The sequence below is a fragment of the Moschus berezovskii genome, chromosome 25 (assembly GCF_049115385.1).
Source record: "Moschus berezovskii isolate FMDL1 chromosome 25, NW_MosBer_1.0, whole genome shotgun sequence".
Classification (NCBI taxonomy): domain Eukaryota; kingdom Metazoa; phylum Chordata; class Mammalia; order Artiodactyla; family Moschidae; genus Moschus; species Moschus berezovskii.
The window spans coordinates 50,154,318-50,178,703 of NC_142484.1; the positions used below are offsets into that span (position 1 = coordinate 50,154,318).

The 24,386-nt window shown below is 49.2% G+C and overlaps 2 protein-coding genes across 7 annotated transcripts in view; both read right to left on the reverse strand.

The window, feature by feature from the left end:
* The window catches only part of LOC148773936 (ferroxidase HEPHL1-like), a 226,320-nt gene that overhangs the window by 144,765 nt on the left and 57,169 nt on the right, over nt 1-24,386 (reverse strand). The window lies entirely within an intron of this gene.
* Nucleotides 1-24,386, reverse strand: part of LOC148773938 (uncharacterized) — a 35,700-nt gene that overhangs the window by 5,274 nt on the left and 6,040 nt on the right. Inside the window, exon 4 of the mRNA XM_088832018.1 lies at nt 22,300-23,127. Within this exon, the coding sequence (XP_088688144.1) occupies nt 22,404-23,127 (724 nt within the window). The 3' untranslated portion in view covers nt 22,300-22,403. The remainder of the gene's footprint in view (nt 1-22,299; nt 23,128-24,386) is intronic.

Genomic DNA, 24,386 nt, shown 5'->3' on the forward strand with positions numbered 1-24,386 from the left:
CTTGTGGCTGGTTCACATCGTTGTATGGCAGAAGCATACACAGCATTCTAAAGCAATTGTCCTCCAACTAAAAATGTTTTAAATAATTTTTAAATGCTTCCATTTTAAATTTTCTTTTACTGTTTTTAGTGTTTCCTCTTTTGTCCCTAATTCTCAGGTTGATACAGAAAATAGATCTATCTCTTGGATAAAATCAGTATTAGGATGATTTTTGACATTTATATTCAAAATATATTATTACAGAGAAAACTGGTTATACACTTTTTCCTGCTGATTTATGTACTTTGAAAATATCATTTGTTTGATCCAAGACAGTAAAATGCAGAAATAAAGGTTAACACTATGTCTAGTCAAAACAATGAACAGATCTGGTAGCCATGGGTCAACATCCCACATAGTGATTGCCCCTCTTTGCATGAGGCGTGCATTCTCAAGCTGGCCTATTTCATTCTTTTAGATTACTGCCTGCACTTGATGGGCATTTGAGTTTGTGTGCCGTGTCCCTTGCTTTAATCCGTCACAACATGTCCACAGCTAATGACTGAAGTTGAGTCTTGGCTCTCTCAAAGAGACAGAGCTGTGTCCAGGCATTTCTGCATAATTTCTGACTATCCCGACTCTTCTATATCTGCATAAAAAGCAGAAGTGACAAGTGGAGGGCAAGAAACGCCTGATGACATTGTTTGAGCCTCTGGATCAAGCCGGATCTGAAGCCGGGAGCTGCTTGCACTTTCCAGTTCCATGAACCATTATATTTCCTTTTGGAGCAGGTTCATTTAAGGTAGATTTTGGCCACTTAAGCCAAAAATTTGTACCTCCAAAAATTAGACCAGACAAGCTGCAGAGTGAATGTGGTCCCTCATATTACCGAAAGGACAGAGATGTGGCTGCACTTGGAGGTGACACAAAAACAGGGGTGGGAAAAGCCACTTTCTCCAAAACTAATACTGGAGGGTTAACTTAGAAAGGGAAAAGGTTGTCTAGGAATTGGCAACGCTGAGACATTGCTCTGGCAAGTAGTAAGCCAGATTACACTGTAATGGTATAACCTGAGATGCAGTGGGATTGCCTGGGAGAAGAGGAGATGGTGGCAAGGAACTTGCGGTCATGATGAGGAGCCTTGTCCTTCACCAGGGTCATGTGCCTGTCAACCTCCTAATTGGCACCTCAATTTAGAAGCCAGGAACACTGCTTTCACATGCTAGCACCTTTAGGAAACAAACACACCGGCTGGTGCTGTCCATTCCCACCATCCTGAGAGATGGAAAGTTTTGGAAGAGAGGAAGTGAGAGTATTATGGATTATGGGGAATTTCCTGGAGAGGCCAGGCTTGAAGTGGACACTTAAATGAGGGTTCCTGGAAACAGAGTCTTCAAGGGGCCTTCTGGCCCGTATCTGCCACAGTCCAGCTCTCATCCTGACCTCTGCAGACAAACTTCTCCCTCTACAGTGTTGCCTGTGGGGTGTCAGTGAGATGTGCCCTACTCTTCAGTGGGGTCCAGAAATAGTCATCTGCTCAGAAGCTCTCTGATGCCCCCAGAAGGCCATCCCAGCCTTTAGCTAAGGCCTCCTGGGGACAGGGACCTCCCAGGTGAAGGTCTGTCCTCCCAAGCAGCCACAGCCAGCTTCCCCAGCTCAGTCCAGCCAGCCTTTTCCAAGTCCTTTCTGACTCAATCCAGCTTGCCCTGCTTTGCACTAGGCTAGGAACCAAGATGACCTCTGATCTTGGGCATCCTTGTATGAAACCAGGACTCCAGGTCGAGGTTCTCTGCCCCCGGGATACCTGATTAAACTTGGTGCAACCTGAATGCCACAGCCTTGTGGAAGTCCAGACCCCCTCCCCAAGATTACCCTCTATTCCTTTGGCCCGTTTTCTCCCTCTCCAACCGCCCTCCCCAACTGGGAGTCCCACACAGGTTCAGCAGCAGGTACTGTCGTACTGAATGTCCTCCTTGGCAGTTGACGGAGGCCAGGCAAGGGGAATGAGGAAAATGGGCTAAGGTGGTCAAAAGGTAAAAACATCCACATATACGTTCTGGGAAGTAATATAGAATACAGTGACTACAGGCAACCACACAATATTGTATATTTGAAAGATAAGCAAGTAGATTTTTAAAATCCTCATCATGAGAAATAAATAACTATGTAAGACGATGATATTAACAAAATTTACCATCATGATCATTTTGCAATACGTACATACATCAATTCATTATGCTGCATACCTGAAACCTATACGATGTTGCATGTCAATTACAGCTCAGTAAAACTGGGGGGAAAAAGACATATAAAATACAGTATCACCATAAAAACCTTACTGAAATATCACACTGTCAACATTCTGCTACAGGCCCTCCGTTTATCTATATGTGTAATACATACATTTTTTCCCCTGAACCTCTTGAGTAAGTTGCTGAGATTATGACCCTTTCCTCTGAATAGTTTGTATCTTCACAGACAAGATGTTCTCTTACATTGTGTGCATCCGTGTGTGCTAAGGTGCTTCAGTCATGTTTGACTCTTCACATCCCTATGGACTGTGGAGCCTGCCAGGCTCCTCTGTCCATGGGATTCTCTAGGAAAAGAATACTGGAGTGGGCTGCCATGCCCTCCTCCAGGGGATCTTCCCCACCCAGGGATGGAACCAGCGTCTCTTACATCTCCTGCACTCGCAGGCAGGTTCTTTGCCACCAGCTCCACGTGGAACATTACCCAGTGCAAGTACCAAATGGAAACACACCAACAGAAAAGCCGCACACAGCACTGCTGTGTAAGTTCAGGCCACCTGAGCTGGCCTCTGTGGCAATCTTCCCTGCACTCAGGACCCAACCCTGCACCAGACACTGTGCGTTTAGACGCCACATCTCCCCAGTCACTTCATCCTGGTTCCATAGCCCTCCTCTGTCGATGAAGACCCTAACGTGTGTGAAAAGCTCAGGCCCCCCGTTCTGTGCGACACGCCTTCATGTGTTTGTTCGCAGGGATCCCAGGAAAGCGTTGTGGGCCCTCCACAGGACACTCCTGGAGATACCTATGACAGCTTCCCCATGACAGGTGATGTCACCTATGATAGTCACTTGGTCAAGGTGCCATTCCCCAGGGCTCTGCTGTAAAAGTGCCTTTTTCCTGAGAAATAAGTGATTTATGGGGGATGCTCCTAGACTGTATAAGTATTCTGTTCCCCAAATAACTTCTACTCAGCTGTGAATCAAATACTTCCACTGTGACTGCAACATGAAGGTTTTCCAACTTGATCCTTCCCTCTAATTTATTAGTGGCATTTTACTATAAAAAGGAGCTTCCCCTTTCCCCTCCCTCATGTTTTAAGCACCAACATAATCAACATAGACTCATGTAGTCTTGTTTTTCAATATTTTATAATCCGTTACTTTTATTTCTTTTGAGGCTTAAATTGTTCCAAACTAGCTCCTGTACCTAATGTGCTTCCCGGGGTTTTGAGCACTTCTGTACTCCCTGGCACAAGCTGTTCTGGGCTTACCTTGTGCTTTGCCTGCCCCAGCCCTGCAACTGGCCGTTTCTCCAAGGAGCCCTCCATTCCTTTCAGTAGGTGATAAAATTTTAAACCAAGATTTGGATGCTTGCTGTGCTCATTGTTTCTGGGGTGTCATAGCTCCCAAGCCCTTACAACAGACCTAGCTAAGAAACTGACTTGTGCGTGTGTGTGTAAGAGAGAGAGTTTGTGCTGAGATTTTTAATTCTGATCCAACATCACTAGGCCCTTCCTTGCTTTCCTCTATTCCATATTTGTATCCGCTTCCTTTCATTTAGACCCTTAGCCCCCAATACATCAACATAGTTACTCATTTGCTCAATCCTGATAATTCACAGACAATAACTTCAGAACTTTTAAAGCAACAGCATCTGATTTTCACTTTGGATTCTATGTCAATATTGCCCGTTCGGGGTTAAGAACCAAAGTAGAGACAAGACAGGGATCTAATGCAATAGTCCAGGTGACAGAGTGTGAACAGACATCTGCCTGAAGTCCCTCCCACCACCTCTAGGTCCTAGCTTGGTCCAAGCCAAAGGATTTGCTTCCATGAAATGATCAACACAAAATGTAGATGAAGGTAAAAAGGGAAACCAATGCAAACATGTCTGCTATAAAACAACTTGGATATTAAAAAAAAAAGTGTTCTGCAAAATCACTGAAATAACAGAGCTGATAAAACATACAGGATTGAGGCACGTCACTCAAATTGTTTGCAGATTGTATACCTAGAGCAGTAACCAAACAGCAACAATCCTGATAAAAACACATTCACTAGTGTGATAAAGGGGTGTATAAGGAAGGCTGCTGAGTTATGCACCCAAGTACAAAATCAAAAGACCACATAGAACCACCTGAGAACACTTCTAAAACAGGGCACGTGACCAAATGGAGCCAAGGGGAGCGAGGGGTGAGCGGGCACCGTGTGTGCCATACTCCTCTGAAGCTTCCTGCATCCCAGTCTTCTTCCTTGGTGGCACAAATCATTCACGTGCTAGAGAAGCGGCATATGAACGAACGCGACTCCCATACTTTGCTGGTATTCCCTGTGTCTGACCCCATATAAGCTACTTCCCATCACAGAATCACCGAGAGGAACAAATGTCATTTACTAAACAGGATGATTAGACAGGAATTAGATGCTCTCACTCAACTGAATAAAAGAATCTGGTTATCATCTAGTGTCGTTTGTCAGATGAGGGAAAAGTTCAGAGCTGTTAGACAACTTCCAGAGGCAGAGAGTGAACACCTGTGTCGGTTCCAGGGAACGGCCTTCCTCTTTCCCCAGCGAGATGACAACCTGAGAAGCAGTGATCACGGAAGAGACGGCAGATGCGGGTGGAGTGAAGAAGGACCGGCACTGTGGGACGCAAGGCCAGCCAGTAACACAGCAAGAACAGGAGAAGGGCCCACCTCAGTCTCCCCAGCAGCCTGGTCCTGAGCTCCAGGCCCACGTGCCCAAGGAAAGTGTCATCGAAAAGCTCAGCACCGGACTTGCTGGCGGCACAGCTGACAGGAATCCACCTGCAATGCAGGGGACACGGGTTCGATCCAAGGTCTGGGAAGACTCCACAAGCTGCGGAGCAACTAAGTCTGTGCGCCACAACTACTGAGCCTGTGTTCTGCGACAAGAGGAGACACCACCACAAGAAGCCCACACTGCAGCCAAGAGCGGCCCCCGCTTGCTGCACCTAGAAAGCCACAGGCAGCGACAGAGACCCAGTCAGTGCGACCGAAAATAAGTGTTTTAAAAAAGGCCACAGGGCCAAGAGGAGCAATGGCTGGTACGTGAAGACCTAACACAAAGCACCTAAAGTACTTCGTGTGGAGTCCGATTTGTGGCAGAAAGATTGTTGGCAGGGTGAAGGGGGCCAGCCGAGAGGAAGTTCCCCACTAGCGATGGAGGCTGGGCCCACGGAGGGAAGAAAGGGCCAGATCAGACAAACTGCATCACCAGGAACATCACAGTAGGAAGGACATGTGAGAGCCAGGCATGGATCCCTGCATCAGCCCCAGCTGGGTCCCACCTCCTCCACGGGCAACGTGGGCTCGGTTTCTGCCTTGTGAGAGGGCAGTGGGGATACCAGACACCGTGCCAAAATGAACCGGATAAATGGCTACTGCCCCCAAAGCGGGGGAAGGGGCCTTAAGAAAACACATTTAAGGAACAGCTCATTTAAGGCCAGTCAGTTCAGTTCAGTTTAGTCGTTCAGTCGTGTCCGACTCTCCGCGACCCCATGAATCACAGCACGCCAGGCCTCCCTGTACATCACCAACTCCCGGAGTTCAAGGGGCAAGTTAATAGATCCTTCTAAGTATAAAAAGGGCTAGAAGAAAATTATTGTACAACTGGTCCTCACTGACACAGAGGCCAAAACTGTGTGAACACGGAAGTCCACTTCGGTGTGGAGAAGGGATTTTAGTCTAAAGGGAAGAAATCAGGTTCTAAACTATTTCCTGAATATGGCTTTAAGGTCCCATTATAGCCAACAGTCATTAGGTTTTCTCCTTTACTTGCTAGCAAATTACGGAACCTCTCTGAACCTAATTTTTCTCATCTGCAAAACCTCACAGAATTCCTATAAGGATTAAATGAAATGTATGCCACAGTGCAAGCAGACAGTAAGAACACAATAAATGGTGGCTGTTTTTATTTCTATGTACTAGGCACCACGGTAAGCACTGGAAAGACAGAGATGTATGGGTCATTTATATGTCATATCCTCTCTTATTTTCTTCAGTACCTTTATAATGACTTGAATTTCACGGCCCTGACTGGTTTCCTTGTCTTATCTTCTGTAAATCTCAGAGCACATGCATTGTGGAAGCAGGCCTTGGAGAGCTGCGATCTGAGATTTAATGGGGTCATGGCTTGAAACTAGCCTCAACTTTGTTAAGTCCTCTGGTATCGCCCCTCCCTCAAAGACACCTCTGAAAAGCGGGATTTTATAGTTTCTGCAACAAAGCAAGCCTGCTGTGTCAGAGAAGGCCTTGAGTGTCTAAATGTGGTACGAATCAATGATCAGCGACTCCAGGAAAACGAGAAGAACAGAGACTGCTACCATTATTTAGTCAGCTGGTCAAGCGGTGGCCAGTTCTTTGCAGACACAAAGACATTCTGAACTGACCATGGAGGATTTCATGGACAGATGCAGATGCTGAAGCAGCAAATGTTCTTCTCAAGGAACCTCAGAAAAGACAGGGACTTCCCTGGCAGTCCCATGGTTAAGATGCCACGCTCCCAATCAGGGGCACGGACTCCATCCCTAGTTGGGGAACGGAGATCCCACATGCCGCACAGTGCGGCCAAAAAACGAAAAGAAGACAGACATCTTAGTTTCTCTGAGTTGGGTATTTAAGGCCACACACAGAGCCTTCGTGCCAGCAGCCTTGTGCCAAGGACTTTGTTCTCCCCAAGGGCAGTTCTTTCTGTTTCTCTTTGGCACAGCTGTGCTCCGTAACATACTCAGACCTCGATGGTATTGAGCTCAACCCCAAACGCATTTATCGGGCACGGGACCACAGAGGACTCAGAGACAAAGAAAGCATGGACTCTGTCCTTGAAGAGATTACAGTCCAGTGGAGGAGGCCAAGAATATGAACCACTGATGATAACAGACAAAAAGACTGCATGAAGGCTGAGCCATGGCAGATAATCATACTCGAAGGGAGGAAAGGAGAAAACCCAGGCTGCGAAAAAGCACGAGAAGGCTCAGAGTCTTTGATGATTTATTTTAGGGTATCCATTTATCTATTTACTTGGCAGCACGGGGTCTTAGCTGCGTCACGTGGGATCTTTAGCTGTGGCATGCAGACTCAGGGGCAACATGTGGGATCTAAGTCCCTGACCAGGGATCAAACCCACACGCCCCACGCTGGGAGCAGTGTTAGCTACCGGACCACCAGGGAAGCCCAGGCTCGGTCTCTGAAGTTCACCACGTGTTACACAGGGGAGCAGACCACTGTGCCTGGAACAGAGTTCAGCTGGGGATCAGATAAAGGACACCATGGGGGGACATGCTGGGAAGTCTAGACTTGATGCTATGATAATCACCAGGAGGTCTGGCAGGATGGGTGGTGGGAGGTGTGCTGTGTTTTATTAATAAGACCCTTGGGGCTGTAATTCACACACAGATGGTCTTGATGTCCCGCTGAAGCTGCAGGGCTAAATTGAGGATGGGGCTGGCTGTGACTCAGCAGAACAGGCACCCTCCCCAGCAAGGGGTGAGGAAGATGGTCTCACGAGTGGGAAGATGGTCCCAAGAGTGGGGAACAGGGTCGAGACCCAGAACAAACTAGCAGCTTCTATGCTGGGTACAAGCTCGCTCTGAGCTCAGTGTGCCGCTCTGGCAGAGTACACAGCGATGTCTGAGAACTCAGGCTGCAGAACCAAAGCTGCACTCCAGCCCTGCCCCGTGCGCCCCTGAGTGTGTTAACCGGCCCCTCACTGGAAAAGACTCTGATGCTGGGAAAGGTTGGGGGCGGGAGGAGAAGGGGACGACCGAGAATCAGATGGCTGGATGGCATCACCGACTCTGTGGACATGAGTTTGAGTGAACTCCGGGAGTTGGTGATGGACAGGGAGGCCTGGCGTGCTGTGATTCATCAGGTCGCGGAGAGTCGGACACGACTGAGCGACTGAACTGAACTGAACTGACGGCAGGTCCTCATCTGGCAGCGTCATAGAGTGCTGGAGGGCGCCGAGCAGCTAACCCCGACTGAACAGCTACTGGGTCCCAGACACGGCTCCAGGGCCCACGGTGTGCACACAAGTCATTCCCACCACCCTGTGAGGGAGGTTCGCCGGAGTCACCCCATTTACTGAGGAGAAGACCAGGGCACGGAGAAACTGCGGAATTCGCCCCACGTCTCACAGGAAACGCGTCTGGGCTGTGCCGGGACCGGAGCCCACGGAGTCTCTCTCCAAACGCAGATCTTAACCAATATTCCAAAGCCTCCCCAAAGTGAAAATACAGAACTTTTTGGAAGAATTTCTGCTGAGAAAAGTATCACGCTATAAGGACCAAGCACACAGGTGGTGTCAATACACAGTGGCTTCATGTAACAAAGGACTGTTATCAAAAATACGTAAAGAATTCCTTAGATACAGAAGATGTGGTATATATATATGCAATGAACTATTGCTCAGCCATAAAAAAAGAATGAAACAATGTCATCTGCAGCAACATGGATGGACCTAGAGATCATCACACTACATGAAGTAAATCGGACAAAGACAAATGTAACACTAACATGTGAAATATAAAACAGTGACACAGACGACTTATTTACAAAACAGAAACAGACTAGCAGACAGAAAACGAATGGTTACCAGAGAAAAAGTCAAGATGGGGTGAGGAGGATAAATTTAGGAGTTTGGGATGAGCAGATTCGGGTTGGGAAGATCCCCTGGAGAGTGACAGTGAAAGTCGCTCATTCGTGTCTGACTCTTTGCAATCCCATGCACTATACAGTCCATGGAATTCTCCAGGCCAGAATACTGGAACCGGTATAGAAGGACGGGTAGCCATTCCGTTCTCCAGGGGATCTTCCCAACATAGGAATCGAACCCAGGTCTCCCACATTGCAGGCGGATTCTTTACCAGCTGAGCCACAGGGAAGCCCAAGAACACTGGAGTGGGTAGCCTATCCCTTCTCCAGTGGATCTTCCCAACCCAGGAATCGAACCGGGGTCTCCTCCATTGCAGGCGGATTCTTTACCAACTGAGTTGCGAGGGAAGAAGGGAATGGCTACCCACTCCAGTATTCTGGCCTGGAGAATTCCATGGACTGTACAGTCCATGGGGTCACAGAGTCAGACACGACTGAGCGACTTTCACTTTCACATATAAACTGCTGCTGCTGCTGCTAAGTCACTTCAGTCGTGTCCGACTCTGTGTGACCCCACAGACGGAAGCCCACCAGGCTCCCCCGTCCCTGGGATTCTCCAGGCAAGAACACTGGAGTGGGTTGCCATTTCCTTCTCCACACATATAAACTACTATATATCAAATAGGTAAACAACAAGGTCCTCCTGTATATTCAATATCATATAATAACCTATAATAGAAAAGAATTTGAAAAATGTATATACATATGGCTGAATCACTTTACTGTAGACCAGAAACACCACACTATAAATCAAATAATACTTCAGTTAAAATATTTATATACACACTAAGAATTCTTAAAACTCAACAATAAGGAACAACTCAAAAAATGGGCCAAAGACCTTAACAGACCCCTCCCCCAAGAAGATATGCAGATAGAAAGTAAGCATATGATACGATGTTCCATATCATACGTCATCAGAGAAACAAACACTGAAACAGCACGGTGCCAGTGCACACCATTCGCATGGCCACAGCCTGGAACACAGACAACACGGAAAGCTGGTGAGGGCTGGCGCCACGGGCACGCTCGTCAGGCGCCGGTCAGAGCGCAGAAGAGCACAGTCACTCTGGAAACCAGTTTGGCCACTTTGTACAGAGCCAAACATACTGTACAGCAACCATGCTCCTTGGTATTTACCCAAAGGACCTGAAAACTGATGTCCACACAGAAACTCACATGAGGATGTTCATTATAGCTTTGTTTGTAACTGCCAAGACTCAGAATCGACTAAGATGTCCTTCAGCAGGTGACTGCATAAATAAACAGTGCTATGTCCAAACGATGGAATGTTATTCAGTGTTAAAAAGAAATGGCTATTAAGCCATGAGAAGACATGAGAAACCCTGACTGCATATCGCTGAGTGAGAGAAGCCGGTCTGAACATGCTACATAGACTGTGATTTCAAGTCTACGACACTGAGGAAAAGACCAGACTAGGGACGGTAAAAAAAAAAGTCAGTGGTTGCCAAGGTTTAGATGGTAGAAGCTGAATAGGCAGAGTACAGAGGAATTTGAGGGCAGTGGAAATACTCCGTGTAATACCATAATGATGGATAGTAACATTACACATTTTTCCAAACCCACAGAATGTGTTATGAGGGAAATGTTGGTAGCAGAGAAGGTTGTGCCTGTGTAGGGGCAGGGAGTATATGGCAAATCTTTGTACATTCCCCTCAATTTTGCTGCAAAACTAACACTGTTCTGAAAAAGTAAAGTCTTAAGGCTTTCCTGGTGGCTCAGATGGTGGTAAGGTGGCTGCCCACAATGAGGGAGACCAGGGTTCAATCCCTGAGTAGGGAAGATCCCCTAGAGAAGGAAATGGCAACCCACTCCAGTACTCTTGATGGAAAATTCCATGGACAGAAAAGCCTGGTGGGCTACAGTCCAAGGGATTGCAAAGAGTCAGACACAACTGAGTGACTTTACTGTCACTTAAGACTTCCCCGTGGTCCAGTAAAGACTCCACGCTTTCAACACAGGGGCCACAAGTTCATTCCTGGGTTGGGGAAGTAAGATCTTGCATGCCGGGTGGCGCAGCCAAATTTAAAAACTAAATTAAAAATAAAAATACTGATATGTGTGCGTGTGTGTATACACTCAGCAGCTATTAATATCGGACCTCAGGACAGCAGGGGAGGGAAGAGGTTGGAAGCAGCTGCCTCGGTGCAGAGGCGAGAAGCAGCATTTTCCTCCGGACACCAGCCCCACTGGCTGTTCACCCGCAGGGCCCAGGCCACAGCCTCCTGTCTGAGAGGCTCCTGGGGCCCACCCGGGGCCAGGCTTCAAAGACACCACGGAGCCCAGGGCAGAGCCTCTGAACGTGGCCAACTTGGGGCCTTTCCCAACTAGCTCCAGCATCTCAGCACAACCGGAGGCATCTGGCGTGCCCGCAGAGCTGCCAGCAGCTCCTGAGAAACGGCGGTGACCCATGTGCCCCACAGGAAGTCCCACAGTGAGTCCAAGACACATGCGACAATCCCCGTCCTCCAAGGACACAGTCGGTGATGCTTAACTGAACCGTGACGGCCCCTGACTAGTCTCTCCACGTCTCCACTCCAGTCGCCGCAAAGTATCTGGGGTGAGATTTTCAAATGCATATCTGACTATGTCATTTATAACAAAAAGCCCTCCAATCACTCTGGATAAACTCCAAAATCCAAATCCCAAGAGGCCCTCCTCGCGCGGAGCCCTTCTCACCTCTCTAACCTACCACTCGCCCGTCCCTCCCGTTCAGCAGGCCCCAAGGACACCGAGCCTCTCTCATTCTCCAAGAAACCACGTCCCTTCTCCCCTCGAAGCCTCACAGGCGCTCACTGAAAACTCGGCCACGTGTCACGTCCTCAGAAGGCCCTCTCCAATGTCCCTGGCTGGGCGACGCTTCTCCAACGGCACTTCTTCCAAAGCACGTATCACAACCAGAAGCCTGCAGTTACTAGGAAAGCATCTTCTCTGCCAGGCTGCAAGCGCCAGGACACGTCTGCCTCCTTCACTGACAGGTTCTGAACGCAGAGCAGCTCTCAGCACGTAAGTGAGGCACGTGAAGGAGGATGTGAGCGAACGGACACCAAGGCGAGAAGGTGAGAAAGAGTCAGGTGTAAGACGGGGCGTGAACTCTAGTGCCGGAACCAGAAGGAAACCGGAGGGCGTGTAACAGCCAATTTTAGTCCAGCGTCTTCATGTCACAAGGGCTGAAACTGAGTCAAGGGGGCAGGCCTTCTGGTCACTTACGCGCCCACAGCTGCTCCTTTCTGGTAAGCAAGAAGTGCTGGAAGGGGGTTCCCTCAGTTCTTCTGTGATCAGTCATGCTCCACTCTTTGCAGCTCCCTGGACTGTAGCCCAGGCTCCTCTGTCCATGGAATTTTCCACACAAGAATCCTGGAGTGAGATGGCACTTCCTACTCCAGGGGATCTTCCCAACCTAGGATCGAACCCATGTCTCTTGTGTCTCCTGCACCAGCAGAATTCTTTACCACTAGTGCCAGTTGGGAAGCCCCTCAGCTGTTCAAAGTGTATCATTTCTCTATTCTGGAATTCACTTCAGTTCAGTTCAGTTGCTCAGTCGTGCCGACTCTTTGCGACCCCATGAATCACAGCACGCCAGGCCTCCCTGTCCATCACCAACTCCCGGAGTTCACTCAAACTCATGTCCATCGAGTCGGTGATGCCATCCAGTCATCTCATTCTCTGTCGTCTCTGTCTCCTCCCACCCCCAATCCCTCCCAGAATCAGAGCCTTTTCCAGTAAGTCAACTCGTTGCATGAGGTGGCCAAAGTATTGGAGTTTCAGCTTTAGCATCAGTCCTTCCAATGAACACCCAGGATTGATCTCCTTCAGAATGGACTGGTTGGCTCTCCTTGCAGTCAAGAGTCTTCTCCAGCACCACAGTTCAAAAGCATCAATTCTTCGGCAATCAGCTTTCTTCACAGTCCAACTCTCACATCCATACGTGACCACAGGAAAAACCATAGCCTTGACTAGACGGACCTTGGTTGGCAAAGGAATGTCTCTGCTTTTTAATATACTATCAAGGTTGGTCATAACTTTCCTTCCAAGGAGTAAGCGTCTTTTAATTTCATCACTGCAATCAGCATCTGCAGTGATTTTGGAGCCCCAAAAAATAAAGTCTGACACTGTTTCCACTGTTTCCCCATCTATTTCCCATGAAGGGATGGGACCAGATGCCATGATCTTTGTTTTCTGAATGTTGAGCTTCAAGCCAACCTTTTCACTCTCCTCTTTCACTTTCATCAAGAGGCTTTTGAGTTCTTCTTCACTTTCTGCCATAAGGGTGGTGTCATCTGCATATCTGAGGTGATTGATATTTCTCCCAGCAATCTCGATTCTAGCTTGTGCTTCTTCCAGCCAAGCGTTCCTCATGATGTACTCTGCATATAAGTTAAATAAGCAGGGTGACAATATACAACCTCGACGTACTCCTTTCCCTATTTGGAACCAGTCTGTTGCTCCATGTCCAGTTCTAACTGTTGCTTCCTGACCTGCATACAGGTTTCTCAAGAGGCAGGTCAGGTGGTCTGGGATTCCCATCTCTTTCAGAATTTTCCACAGTTTATTGTGGTCCACACAGTCAAAGGCTTTGGCATAGTCAATGAAGCAGAAATAGATGTTTTTCTGTTACCTACCTTCTTAATCTCATTCTCTCGTATGTTCGATAGTGCTTCCAGAAGCTACTGACTTGGCGCATCACCGTGCAATGAATGAGGAGCAGGCCGTGGTCAGTGGTCTGCAAACGAGCCGGACATCAGGAAGACTTGCAAAACTGGGAACCCATGCCACTCTTCTTGCCAAACTTTTGTTTTCTAAACTTATTTTTTCATAAAATATAGGTTAACATGTAATGGGCTTATATTTTAAACTAATGAATATTTTAAAAATCTCTCAGTTTTAATTGCTAATGCGATACTGATGGATATAACCTACAAACAAAGGCTCTTTGGAAATCCTCAATAAAATTTAGTAAGAGTATAAAATATAAGTGTCTTAAAACCAAAAAGTTTGAGAACCGCTGCCCTAGAAAAACACATTTTGCATGAGGAAGCACATCCAAGGATGCTCACTGAACCACTATTTGCAGCAGAAAAAAAGTGGAATGAACCTACATGTCCGTTAACAGAAAGGTTAAATGAACTAAGGTATAGTCATACAATGGAAAATTACAGGCAACTAAAAAGAATGAGGCAGACCGACACATAGACACCAAAATATCTCTGGGACACATTATAAACAAATGAGGAAATGTTAATACATGACATAATATTTGGTTACAAATTTAACTCAGGTTTTTCCATAGGAACATCAGCAGTGAAAAGGATACACAGTAAACAGTAATAGAAGTTACCTCTAGGAAAGAGACCAAGATTGGGGTATGCTTTATAAAACAACAACAAAAAATGGCAGGGTATTAATTTCCTCTTGCTCTGAACTTTAACACAAACATATAGACACATGGCAAATTAAACTACCTGGAAAGTCCCCTCCACTGACACAGCAGCAGAATGGTGGGGTATCTACTCAAGAGCGTCTCAGGGCAGACGCACTGCTCCCAGTCTATCTCATCAGCTGATACACTGAGTCCATGGAGAACCTCTTCATCCTTCATACTGAATATTCACCATGTTCTGAGCCTATCTGGAAGCTGTAATTTTCTCAAAGCATTTCCACTTCATTTATCCCAGCCTTAACCGCCCAGCTTCTCTCAATCACAAAGATTGTAGTAATAGCAATAATCAAAATATGAAGTGAGGGACTTCCCTGGTGGTCCAGTGGTTAAGAATCTGCCTTGCAATGCAAGGGACCCAGGTTCAATCCCTGGTTGGGAAACTAAGATCCCACATGACTTGGGGCAACTAAGTCCCCCACCATAAGATACGCCGTAACTAAGACTTGATGCAGCCAAATAAATTAATTAATTAATCAAAAGGCAAAAAACAATGAAATGAAAGTAAATTTAATGAGCCCCCAAATGTAGAAATTTGACAGGTAACTTGACAAATTCCCAGTAATGATCCCCTTCCTATAATTCTGTAGCAATATATTTTGAGGAATTTATCTACTAAAGAGGTAACAAGCTGTGCAGGCAAGTCAGTCACTTTGTCTGTTGCTTGTCAATTTCCTGGTTTATTTCTAGATGTAAGGACCTGGGTAAATGAGATACATAAAATCATACACTCTGGAAACCAGGAGCAAGGGGACCCTCTCAACTGCTGGAAGATTCAACAACAAATGATCTTTCCAGAGAGCAACCAGCCATTTAAGTCTAGAATCCTGAAAATGTTCCTACACTTTGTAATTAGATTTATACACAATTTGTTGAAATACTGAGACCTTTAGTTTAGAGGTTTATGTTCAGGAGTGTTCCTCACATTGCTATTTGTGTTCGCGAAAAATTGCAACAAGCTTCAGTTTCCATACACCTTTTCCATGTTTACTTTGGTAGCCAACAAAAGGCAAGTCTGTCAGATTTAAGAATGAGGTAAAATCACCCGAAATGAAGTTTGGTTTTTCAAAAGCAGAAAACAAGTTGTCAGCTATGTATATACAATAAAGAGTTGGGGGAAACACACAAAGCTTTGACAGTGGTTACCTCAGTGTTGTAACAGTGCTGGAATTACTGCTCTGTTCCACATTGCCCATGTTTTCTACAGGAAGTCATATCTTTATAATCAGATAAATATACACATATGTAAACGGCCTTTGAGAAAAAGGAGTGCAAGCTTTCAGTTCAGTTCAGCTCAGTCGCTCAGTCTTGCCCAACTCTTTGCGACCCCACGAATCACAGCATGCCAGGCCAAGCTTTAGAGAGGATGAACTCCCCCCTGTGCTAGTACATACCCTGTGCCCCACGTGTAGCCAGGCTCACCCCAGTGCTTTCTCTCCCAGAAACCAATGTCCCAGCTGCCCCAGGCAGCCCCAAGAGACACGGCTGCGCCGAGCTCACTCAGGCTGCGCCCAGCTCACTCAGCTGGGGCACGGTGCTCCCAAACTGCACCCCCGCTCTGGACCAAACTGTGCCCCAGGTAGGGGTTTGAGAAGAAAGCGCTCCAAGGAAGCAACCTGCAGAGGAAGGGTGGGTGTTTGAATGGTTTCTAAAAGGATGTTGCTAATCCAAATCTAGATTCTGCACAGATTTAAAGACACATGTTCAGCTTTTGCTAAGGAAAGGAGTTTCATCTGTTTCGAAATAATAGAGGTTTTCCCCCCACAACTTCATCTTCTTCTCGCATTTTCATTTCTCTTTGGAAAAGAGAAAGGGATTTGAAAACGATTAAATATAGATCTAAGTCACTGAGTTCTTTAACGTCAGGGAACAATGGGCATTGAAACAGAACAAGCTATTGGGGTAAATTCTGTTATATTTTTAAAATCGATCTCATCATGACTCAGTCTTTGCTTGCCATCCATCAGTTCCCATTCTTTGGCCTATTACTGTTACTCCAGTTCTCTCCAATGGCATTACACAGCGTTTTCAAATATATTTGATGGTGATTATTTTTTTAAGACAAACTCTTTCAAGATACACAAAGCCCCATCTTACAGACAACAGAATAACTAACACTCAGGATCCCAAAATGCTAAAATCCTACTGACATCCTTGATGATTCCATTCCTTTACAAACTCCATTGAATGTCTACTATGTATCAAGCTTTGTGCTGCGCGCTAGGGACAGAGTAGTCAACCCCACGGAGGATAATGGTCCCTGACCCCAGTGAACTTAAACAGTATGGTCGGGAGACAGCATTCAACAATCAAGTATGCAAATAATTAACAAATTGGAACTTGGGGTAAGTGCTTAGAAGGAAACACTGTGCTTTGAGAACACATCAGAAAAGTCCGTGGAAACTTGCAACCTTATTCCTGAAAGAAGCGATTTCTTTCTTAAAACAAGGAACACATCAAAATTCCTCTTCCCCTCTTCTGAGTCACATTTAGAGGGAGCCGGAGCTGGAGGGTACACAGGTGCATTGACTTTTACTTGAAATAGTAACTCAGGAATGCAGAACTATCCTGGAGAATGGCTCCATCTTTCTGGGAACTGATACTGGTCTCTTCCCTTTTCCTTTCAATGATGGGAAGGGGGGGCAGCAGTTACAGAGATTTATGTGCCAACAAGCCTGATGTGTAATCGTGGAAAATTAGGAAGAACCCACATGCACATCCCTAGGAAAATGGGTAACTATGGCAAGAACATTTCACCCTATGGAGTATCTCTGTCTGCTAAGTCTCTTCAGTTGGGTCCGACTCTGTGCGACCCCAGAGACGGCAGCCCACCAGGCTCCCCCGTCCCTGGGATTCTTCAGGCAAGAACACTGGAGTGGGTTGCCATTTCCTTCTCCAATGCATGAAAGTGAAAAGTGAAAGTGAGGTTGCTCAGTCGTGTCCGACTCTTCGCAACCCCATGGACTGCAGCCCACCAGACTCCTCCATCCATGGGATTTTCCAGGCAAGAGTACTGGAGTGGGGTGCCATTGCCTTCTCCAATCTCTGTCTGCCTGTCTATTAAAAAACAGTGAGGTGACACTTCAGTACTGACACAGAAGGCTCTCCATACCATACTGAGTGGGAAAGTGCAAACCACCATGACGTGACTCAGTTTGGTTTAAAAAAGTGTCAAAACTTTGATTTAATGTAGAGAAAGGGGACTTTTCAGCTGTACACAGTGTCCACAGTGGTCACCTCTAACACACAGGGAAAGCTTAAGAATCCTTTACCCTGAGAAGGTATGTAGCTACTATCTGAACAATAAAAATACAAAAAAAAAAAAAAAATTAACAAAGAAAAACGTATGTATCAGTAGTCTCTCTGGAAAGCAGGCATCCTTCTGTAAGGGGACCTGGTGTTTTGGCTTAAACTGTGAGTTGAGGATGTGCTGTTTTGGGACCTTTGCCCTGAGACCCTAAGTATCAGCCCATTCTTAGAGACACGCCTGAAAAGAACAATCAGCTGTGCCACCCGCTGCATGCTGAAGGCAGCCTGAACACATTCCCAAAGGTGTGCCTACACTCAGCCACAGAAGAGTGGATGACAGAGCTGCTGACTCAGCTGGAAGAAGCACGAGGGGAGCTGAGCACTAACAGCTCTGCAAGAGACTGCAGCTGCTTGTCCCCCGGCACCCTGGGGCTGGCCAAGCACCGGCCTGGGAATGACAGCAGCAGAGAAGGCTAACCCCGAGAGACCACGTCCCTCGGTCCAGAACCACAGCCACCCACCAGGAGGGGAGCGGGCGAGCAGGCTCCCTGGGCGGACCAGACGCCCTTCCCTGGGGTCTAGTGGTTGCCCCTGCTGCTCATGTGGCCTGGCCAGACCGGGACTGGGCAGCCCACATCCTGGCAGGACACAGGGACTCCGCCCTCCCAGCGTCTCCCAAGGCACCAGGCTGGGGCTCCAGAGTCAAAGCAGACCCCAAGGGAAGACACCTCGGCCTCGGGTCACGTACAGCCCTAGGCCAAGGGCACTGCAGACCTAGCAAAAGACCCCGAGAGCACGAATCCCATTCAGGGTCCGGTCTCTTGAAAAGTAGCATGCTTAGGGAATTAGCTTCTTCAATGCTTGAGATAAATACTCCTGGAATTTCAGAACGTGAAGGCCATGTAGCCCAATTATGCTTGTATTCTACACAGAGCTGTCACTCTATTTCCTAAACTCTCTCTAGATACAGAAATATAGAGAGATAGGCAGATAGTCAGGGTGACGGATGCTGTACCTCTAGAGGCATCTGCAAAGGTGTGTTAGAAATGAGGGTCCTTTTGTAGCACAGAACTTTGATCCCAGCACCTGCCATTTGGCGACAGTCTTGTGTTCTCCAAGCCACACAGAATGACATGCAACCGCCTGAGCCACACAGAGCGAGACTCACCCGCCTTCCACAGAGCCTTCGACATTTCAAACAGATTCTCCCTTGCCCCAGTGCTCAAAAGTGCTGCAAAAGGAAATGTGAGGGACTTGCAATACATTCTATGCTTGTAAGTCAGGTGGGGCAACTGGTGCCTCCACTCTGACCATATCCTGCAGTACTGTCCTCAGAGCGGGACCTCAGGGAGGGGACCAGGACTGACCTCACCAGGGCAGCCCTTGTGTTATTAAACAACATGGGGACCCCAGCAACAAGGAAGTCTCCCCGTACCAGGGACCCCTCACCTCGAGCTGGTGAATTCCAGGTTGGGACCAGGCCGCTGCAACCTCGATCCTGACCTGGGCTTCTGACCTGGACACGGAGCCCTGGCCTCCCTCCCTGGATGCCCCTCCCTGCCTCAGCCCGGCCGTTCTCCAAGGGCAGACCCAGGAGAGCTCTCTCCCATGCTCCTGCATTTCTTTCACCGCATCTTAATTGAGCACTTGTTGTATACAAGACATGATGCAAGGCAAGGGGAGAGAAAATGTAAGAGCTGAAAAAACGCGGGCAGTGCAGACTGCCTCTTCTCTGGCTCCCATCGCACAGTCTTACCAGCCAGAGTCACAGTCAAATTAAACTGTCTTCTGCTGTGCATGAGTTAGTGTGGAATATGGGATTTTTTGTCCCCCTACCCAGCTTACCGTCTAGGGGAGCCAGGCATGCAATGCTTTAGAAGAGCTGAGCAAAGTATCAGGCTTAACCAGACCAGAGGCCTATTTTAATTCTTACCTCGATCCAGCATCAGCAGCTCACTTTGCAAGGGCCTTTAAAACTCTCCAGCCACAACTCAGAAATTAAAGGATTCTCCTAGCAACTCCCTCCAGAATGGCTCTGCTTGTAATTCCGGCTATCACAGGGCAGGCAGGACCAATGAGCAGTGACAACTCCAGGTTGCTGCAAAGGCTGCCAGTGTGCCCTTCACCATGCCCATGGGCACCGCCCCTCTCTGCCCTTCCGCACCGCATCACCTCTGTGATGACCTACAAACGCTGGACGGACAGCTAGGCAGAGTCCCTTCTGCTCCCACCTCCCAGAGCGTGCAGGCCCCAGAAGACCAGTTCCACGCACTCTTTCCTGTACCTCTTCTCTCCTCTCTGAAGTCCGTCTTCTGGCTTTGTCTAATGTCAACCCTGGTCCTGCCTTCCTCCTCTCGAATGTCCTGAAGCTCTCAGTATACAGGAGTCTGCTGACAGCTTCACCCAAGTTCCTGCCACCTGGTGCTCAGAGCTTAACACTGCCCTGTCACTGAATCACACACTGCTGAACCACGTTACCTCCAGCAAGTCTGTTCCCGTGCCCAGCGGGATGGTAAACTCCTACAGGGCAGGGAGAGGACCACACCTTAAATTCCTTCAAACCCCCCACCAAAAAAAACAGCATAAGCTCAGTCTCCCACTGGGTAAACCTATCCAAAGCAAATGCCTTTCAGACAGCCCATCAGTTAGAAGGGGCCAACAGCACTCTAGAGTCTCTGGAATATGTGGGCTAGAGGTGGGTTTGATCACAAAGGGTACCCAGCTTCTGGCATCAGATGGCTGCTCTCCCATGGCAGAGCCCACGTCTCCCCAACTCCTGGGTCCTCAGGAAACATTCACTGAAGGGGCAGATCATCTCCAGGATCCATGCTACTTTGGGGTTTTCCTTTCTCCCAGAAGCCTCAACTCACAGGAAGGCAGAGGGAAAGCTTCGACTATCAATGCCTTCCCAATGACAAGGAAAACTGAAGACGACTTTTCAAAATGAATTTGGTGACTTCCTGCCAAGTTGAACAATTCTGTGGTGCAGATCACAAAATCAAGCTCACTGTAACCTTTTTCTAACCAACTCTTCCCTCAACTTCACTATTTCTGTCAATATCACTCCCCAATCACCAGGCCTGCAGCTTTTCCGGAGAAGGCAATGGCAGGCCACTCCAGTACTCTTGCCTGGAAAATCCCAAGGATAGAGGAGCCTGGTGGGCTGCAGTCCGTGGGGTCACTAAGGGTCGGACACGACTGAGCGACTTCAATTTCACTTTTCACTTTCACACATTGGAGAAGGAAATGGCAACCCACTCCAGTGATCTTGCCTGGAGAATCCCAGGGACGGGGGAGCCTGGTGGGCTTCTGTCTATGGGGTCGCACAGAGTCGGACACGACTGAAGTGACGCAGCAGCAGCAGCTGATCAGTTCAGCCCTTTGGGGCCTCTGGAAAGCTATACGCCCAAGACCGTGGCTCCTTGCTCCTGGAAACCTCCCGTCCTTTCCCTTCTAGTCATGGGGCCCACACTCACACGAGACCTCAACTGATGCCACATCTTTATGGCATCCTTCCTAGCTCTAACCTCCTCCCCTTCACAGACCTTACACACTACCCTCAGCCTATTACTTATAAAGTGCTATTTCCAGCTAGTCCAGCCTCTACTCAAATCATAACTTTTCACTTTTTAAACCATCAAGTCTGTTCTGTTCTCCCTGACTCAGGCCCATATTCACTCTCATATCCCGGAAACCCTGACCAATCCTGCCTCCGCGAGGATACTCGCTCGCTGTGTCTGTCCTTCCAGGAACTGGGCCTTCTTGGCCATCTCAAAATCTTGGCAGAAGTCTCAACTCTGCTTATCCACATCCCACTCACCGGCAGGGGCACAGGGCGAGCCCAGCTTCTCACACAAGCTTTCCCCATCCTTCAGCCCACCGGCCACCTCCGCTCCACAGAGCTGTGTCTAGCCTCACACACTGCCTTCCTGTCGATTCAAACACTCTCCCCCCGCCCCCAGCCCAAGTCAGAACAGCCGGTCAGGAAGACCACGTGATCCTGCCCAGACCACCAGACTTTGAGAATCTCACAGAACTGTTGCTGTGACAGGAGAATTTACATGAAGGTGATTCATTCATCTCACACTCAAAAAAAGACCATCCAGGTGGAGGATTTGGATATCCTTCTAACACTGGCCAAGAGCTTTTATTTCCCAGCATTCACAGCCGTGCAGCGGCTAAGTCTCAGTATATGTTAATTAAATGTAAGACAAGGGAGAAAGCACTTTGATTGGGTTACTTTTCCTCATATCCTCCATTTAGACACTCGGGAGCTTCTCTGATACAAACCGGGTGACTGCAGAAATGCGGGGGCGGAGGGGAGAGGAGACAGTTGTTCCAGGCAAATCTAGTGACAACGGCGCCGATCTTAGGAGTGGGGCTTGAACACTAAGCCACAGTCAGCAGTAGGAACTGACTGGGCACATTGCCAGTAAGCATCAGCGGGCAGCAGGGAACAGGCGAACTGGGGAGTGGGATACGAGCAGGGTCCACGGTTAGGGGGCGGGGAGCACGGGACAAAGAATGCTTCAGACCATCAAATCTCGCTACCTTCCTTCCCAACGTGCATGCCCATGACAACGGCGAGCACCGCCAGGGGCGCGTGGTAAAATTACTTCCAGCCAGAGACCAGGGCACCTCTGATAACGCCGACCCAGCCCGCCCCGATCCCGCCAGCCCCGGGCCTCACCAGTGGAGATTTCTTGCGCGAAAGCCAGTGAGATGAGCAGCAGAGGCAGCCCCACGGCGATGCACGTGACCATCTTGTCCACGGCCAGCTCGAGCCGCAGCCCCTTAAACTTGGGCTCGGAGGGCTCCTTCAGCAGGAAGTCCGAGAAGACATACTCGGTGGCAAGATGCGCAATGGCCATGGCTGCGGCGCGCCGGGCTGGGCCGGGCAGGTTCGCGAGGCAGGCCTGCGGACCGCCGGCGTCGGGAGGGCAGTGCGGCGCCTTCGCCCGTCACCAGCCCAGCCCGCGGGTTTCGCTTTCCCTTTGCCGGCTCCCCGGTGCCTCCCACATTTCGCCGGTCTTTGTACCGTGATGCGGCGCAGCCGTCTACTCCGGGCAACTGGCCTGGCGGGTCCCGGGGCTGCTCCGCGGGCACTGGAGCCCGGGTGGCGCCCGCTCCTCCACCGCCGGCCGGGGCGCAGCCACCCCGGCAGGTCCCCGGGCTCCGCGCCGCCGCCGCGCGCCCGAGGGCGAGAGTCCGCGGCCGAACAAAGCACGAGCCCCGCCGCGAGGCCCCGGCTGCAGCCGCCGCCGCCCCGCGCGCTCTCCCGGAACCTCGGAAGAGCGCGAGCGCCGAGGGGGCGCGGCGTTTCCGGGAGCCGGGTGGCGCGCGGTAGGCGCGGTAGCGCCCGCAACCCTGGGATCCACCCCCGAAGGGGGCGTCCGGGCGAGCGGCACCTCGGCTGGTCCTCGCGCCCCTCCCACCCTCATCCCCTCCTCTTCCGGGCGCCGGGAAGTTTGACGTCCCTTCCAAAAGTGAGCTGTCGCCCTGTGGACCCGACGGCCCCCTTACGCCTCACCCCCAGCATTTCTACATGGCGGGGTCAGGTCAGAAGGTGGTGCAAAGGCCTCAGAGAGCAACGGGCGCCATAAAAGGCGATCGAGTAGGTTAGACCGAGCAAACGTGGGAGAGGGGGGCGCTGGACTCTTGCAGGAACACTGGGGGCCGGGGAGGCGCGGGCCTGGGGTGGTGAGCCTGCGCCTGACTCGGTCTCAGGGGTCTGTGCTTCGCCTCTCGCTTTGCCCGCGGGAGCCTCGCTCTGGGGTGCTGAGAGACAGTCAACAGACGCTGTCATCATCAACACTTGGAGCTGGCAGGACCTTTGAGCAGGACGGCTCCTTGGGCCGGGGCTGCCGTCTCTGCTCTTTGTACACGGGCAGGTCCGTGCAGGCAGGCCTCTTCTGTGTGCGCTCACCTGCCCTGTGTACATCTCCACCCCGCCCTGCCCTCAGAGCCCTGGTCCCATGGCCTGCACGACCCTCCGCTTAGGGGACTCATGGGACCAGGACCGCCCAGTGGCCGGGACCACAACCCTCATCTCCTCTCAGCCTGAACTCCAGTCTTCCCACGTTGTTCAAAGCAGTGCCATTCGACCATGCACCCAAACCAGACACCTGGACTGCCCTGTGTAACAGTGAAGTCTCTCCCAGCTGCCTTAACCAATTTCCAAATTCTCTGGCTTCTCGCTCCTAAATATTGAACATCTAATGATTTCCCTCCACCTGTGCTGCCATCCTCTCTCCTAACCACGTATAGGTAGGCCCTGCAGGCCTGCAAGCCCTTCTCCCCAGCAGCTGCCAAAGGGAGCTTATAAAAGCTCCAGTCTTATCCTATCACTCCCCTTCTTAAAGTGTACCTTGTTGTTAGGATAAAATTCAAATTGTTTAGCATGGCCACTGCTTGCCTTACCAGTTTCACTACTTTCCCTTCAGTCCTTCAACTTAGCCAGCTCTTGCCTCCTCAGACCTTCACCTGCCCCAAAATACATCCACAGTAGCCTCTTTGCCTAACCTGTTCTGCTGGATGTCACTTCCCCTGGAGAGTCTTCCTTGCGAATACTAAACAGGGTTAATTTTTGTTAATCCTTTGTTAAATATTCTTGTGATACCAGCTGCGGATCTTGGGAAAGTTACCTGCCTCCTCTGTACTTCAGTGTTTTCATCTGTAAGGTGATTATACTGCTTAGGATTGAGGTAAAGATCAAAAGAGTTAATAGACGTAAGGTGCCTAGGACATTGCCTGGCAACTGATGAGTACTGTGTACAT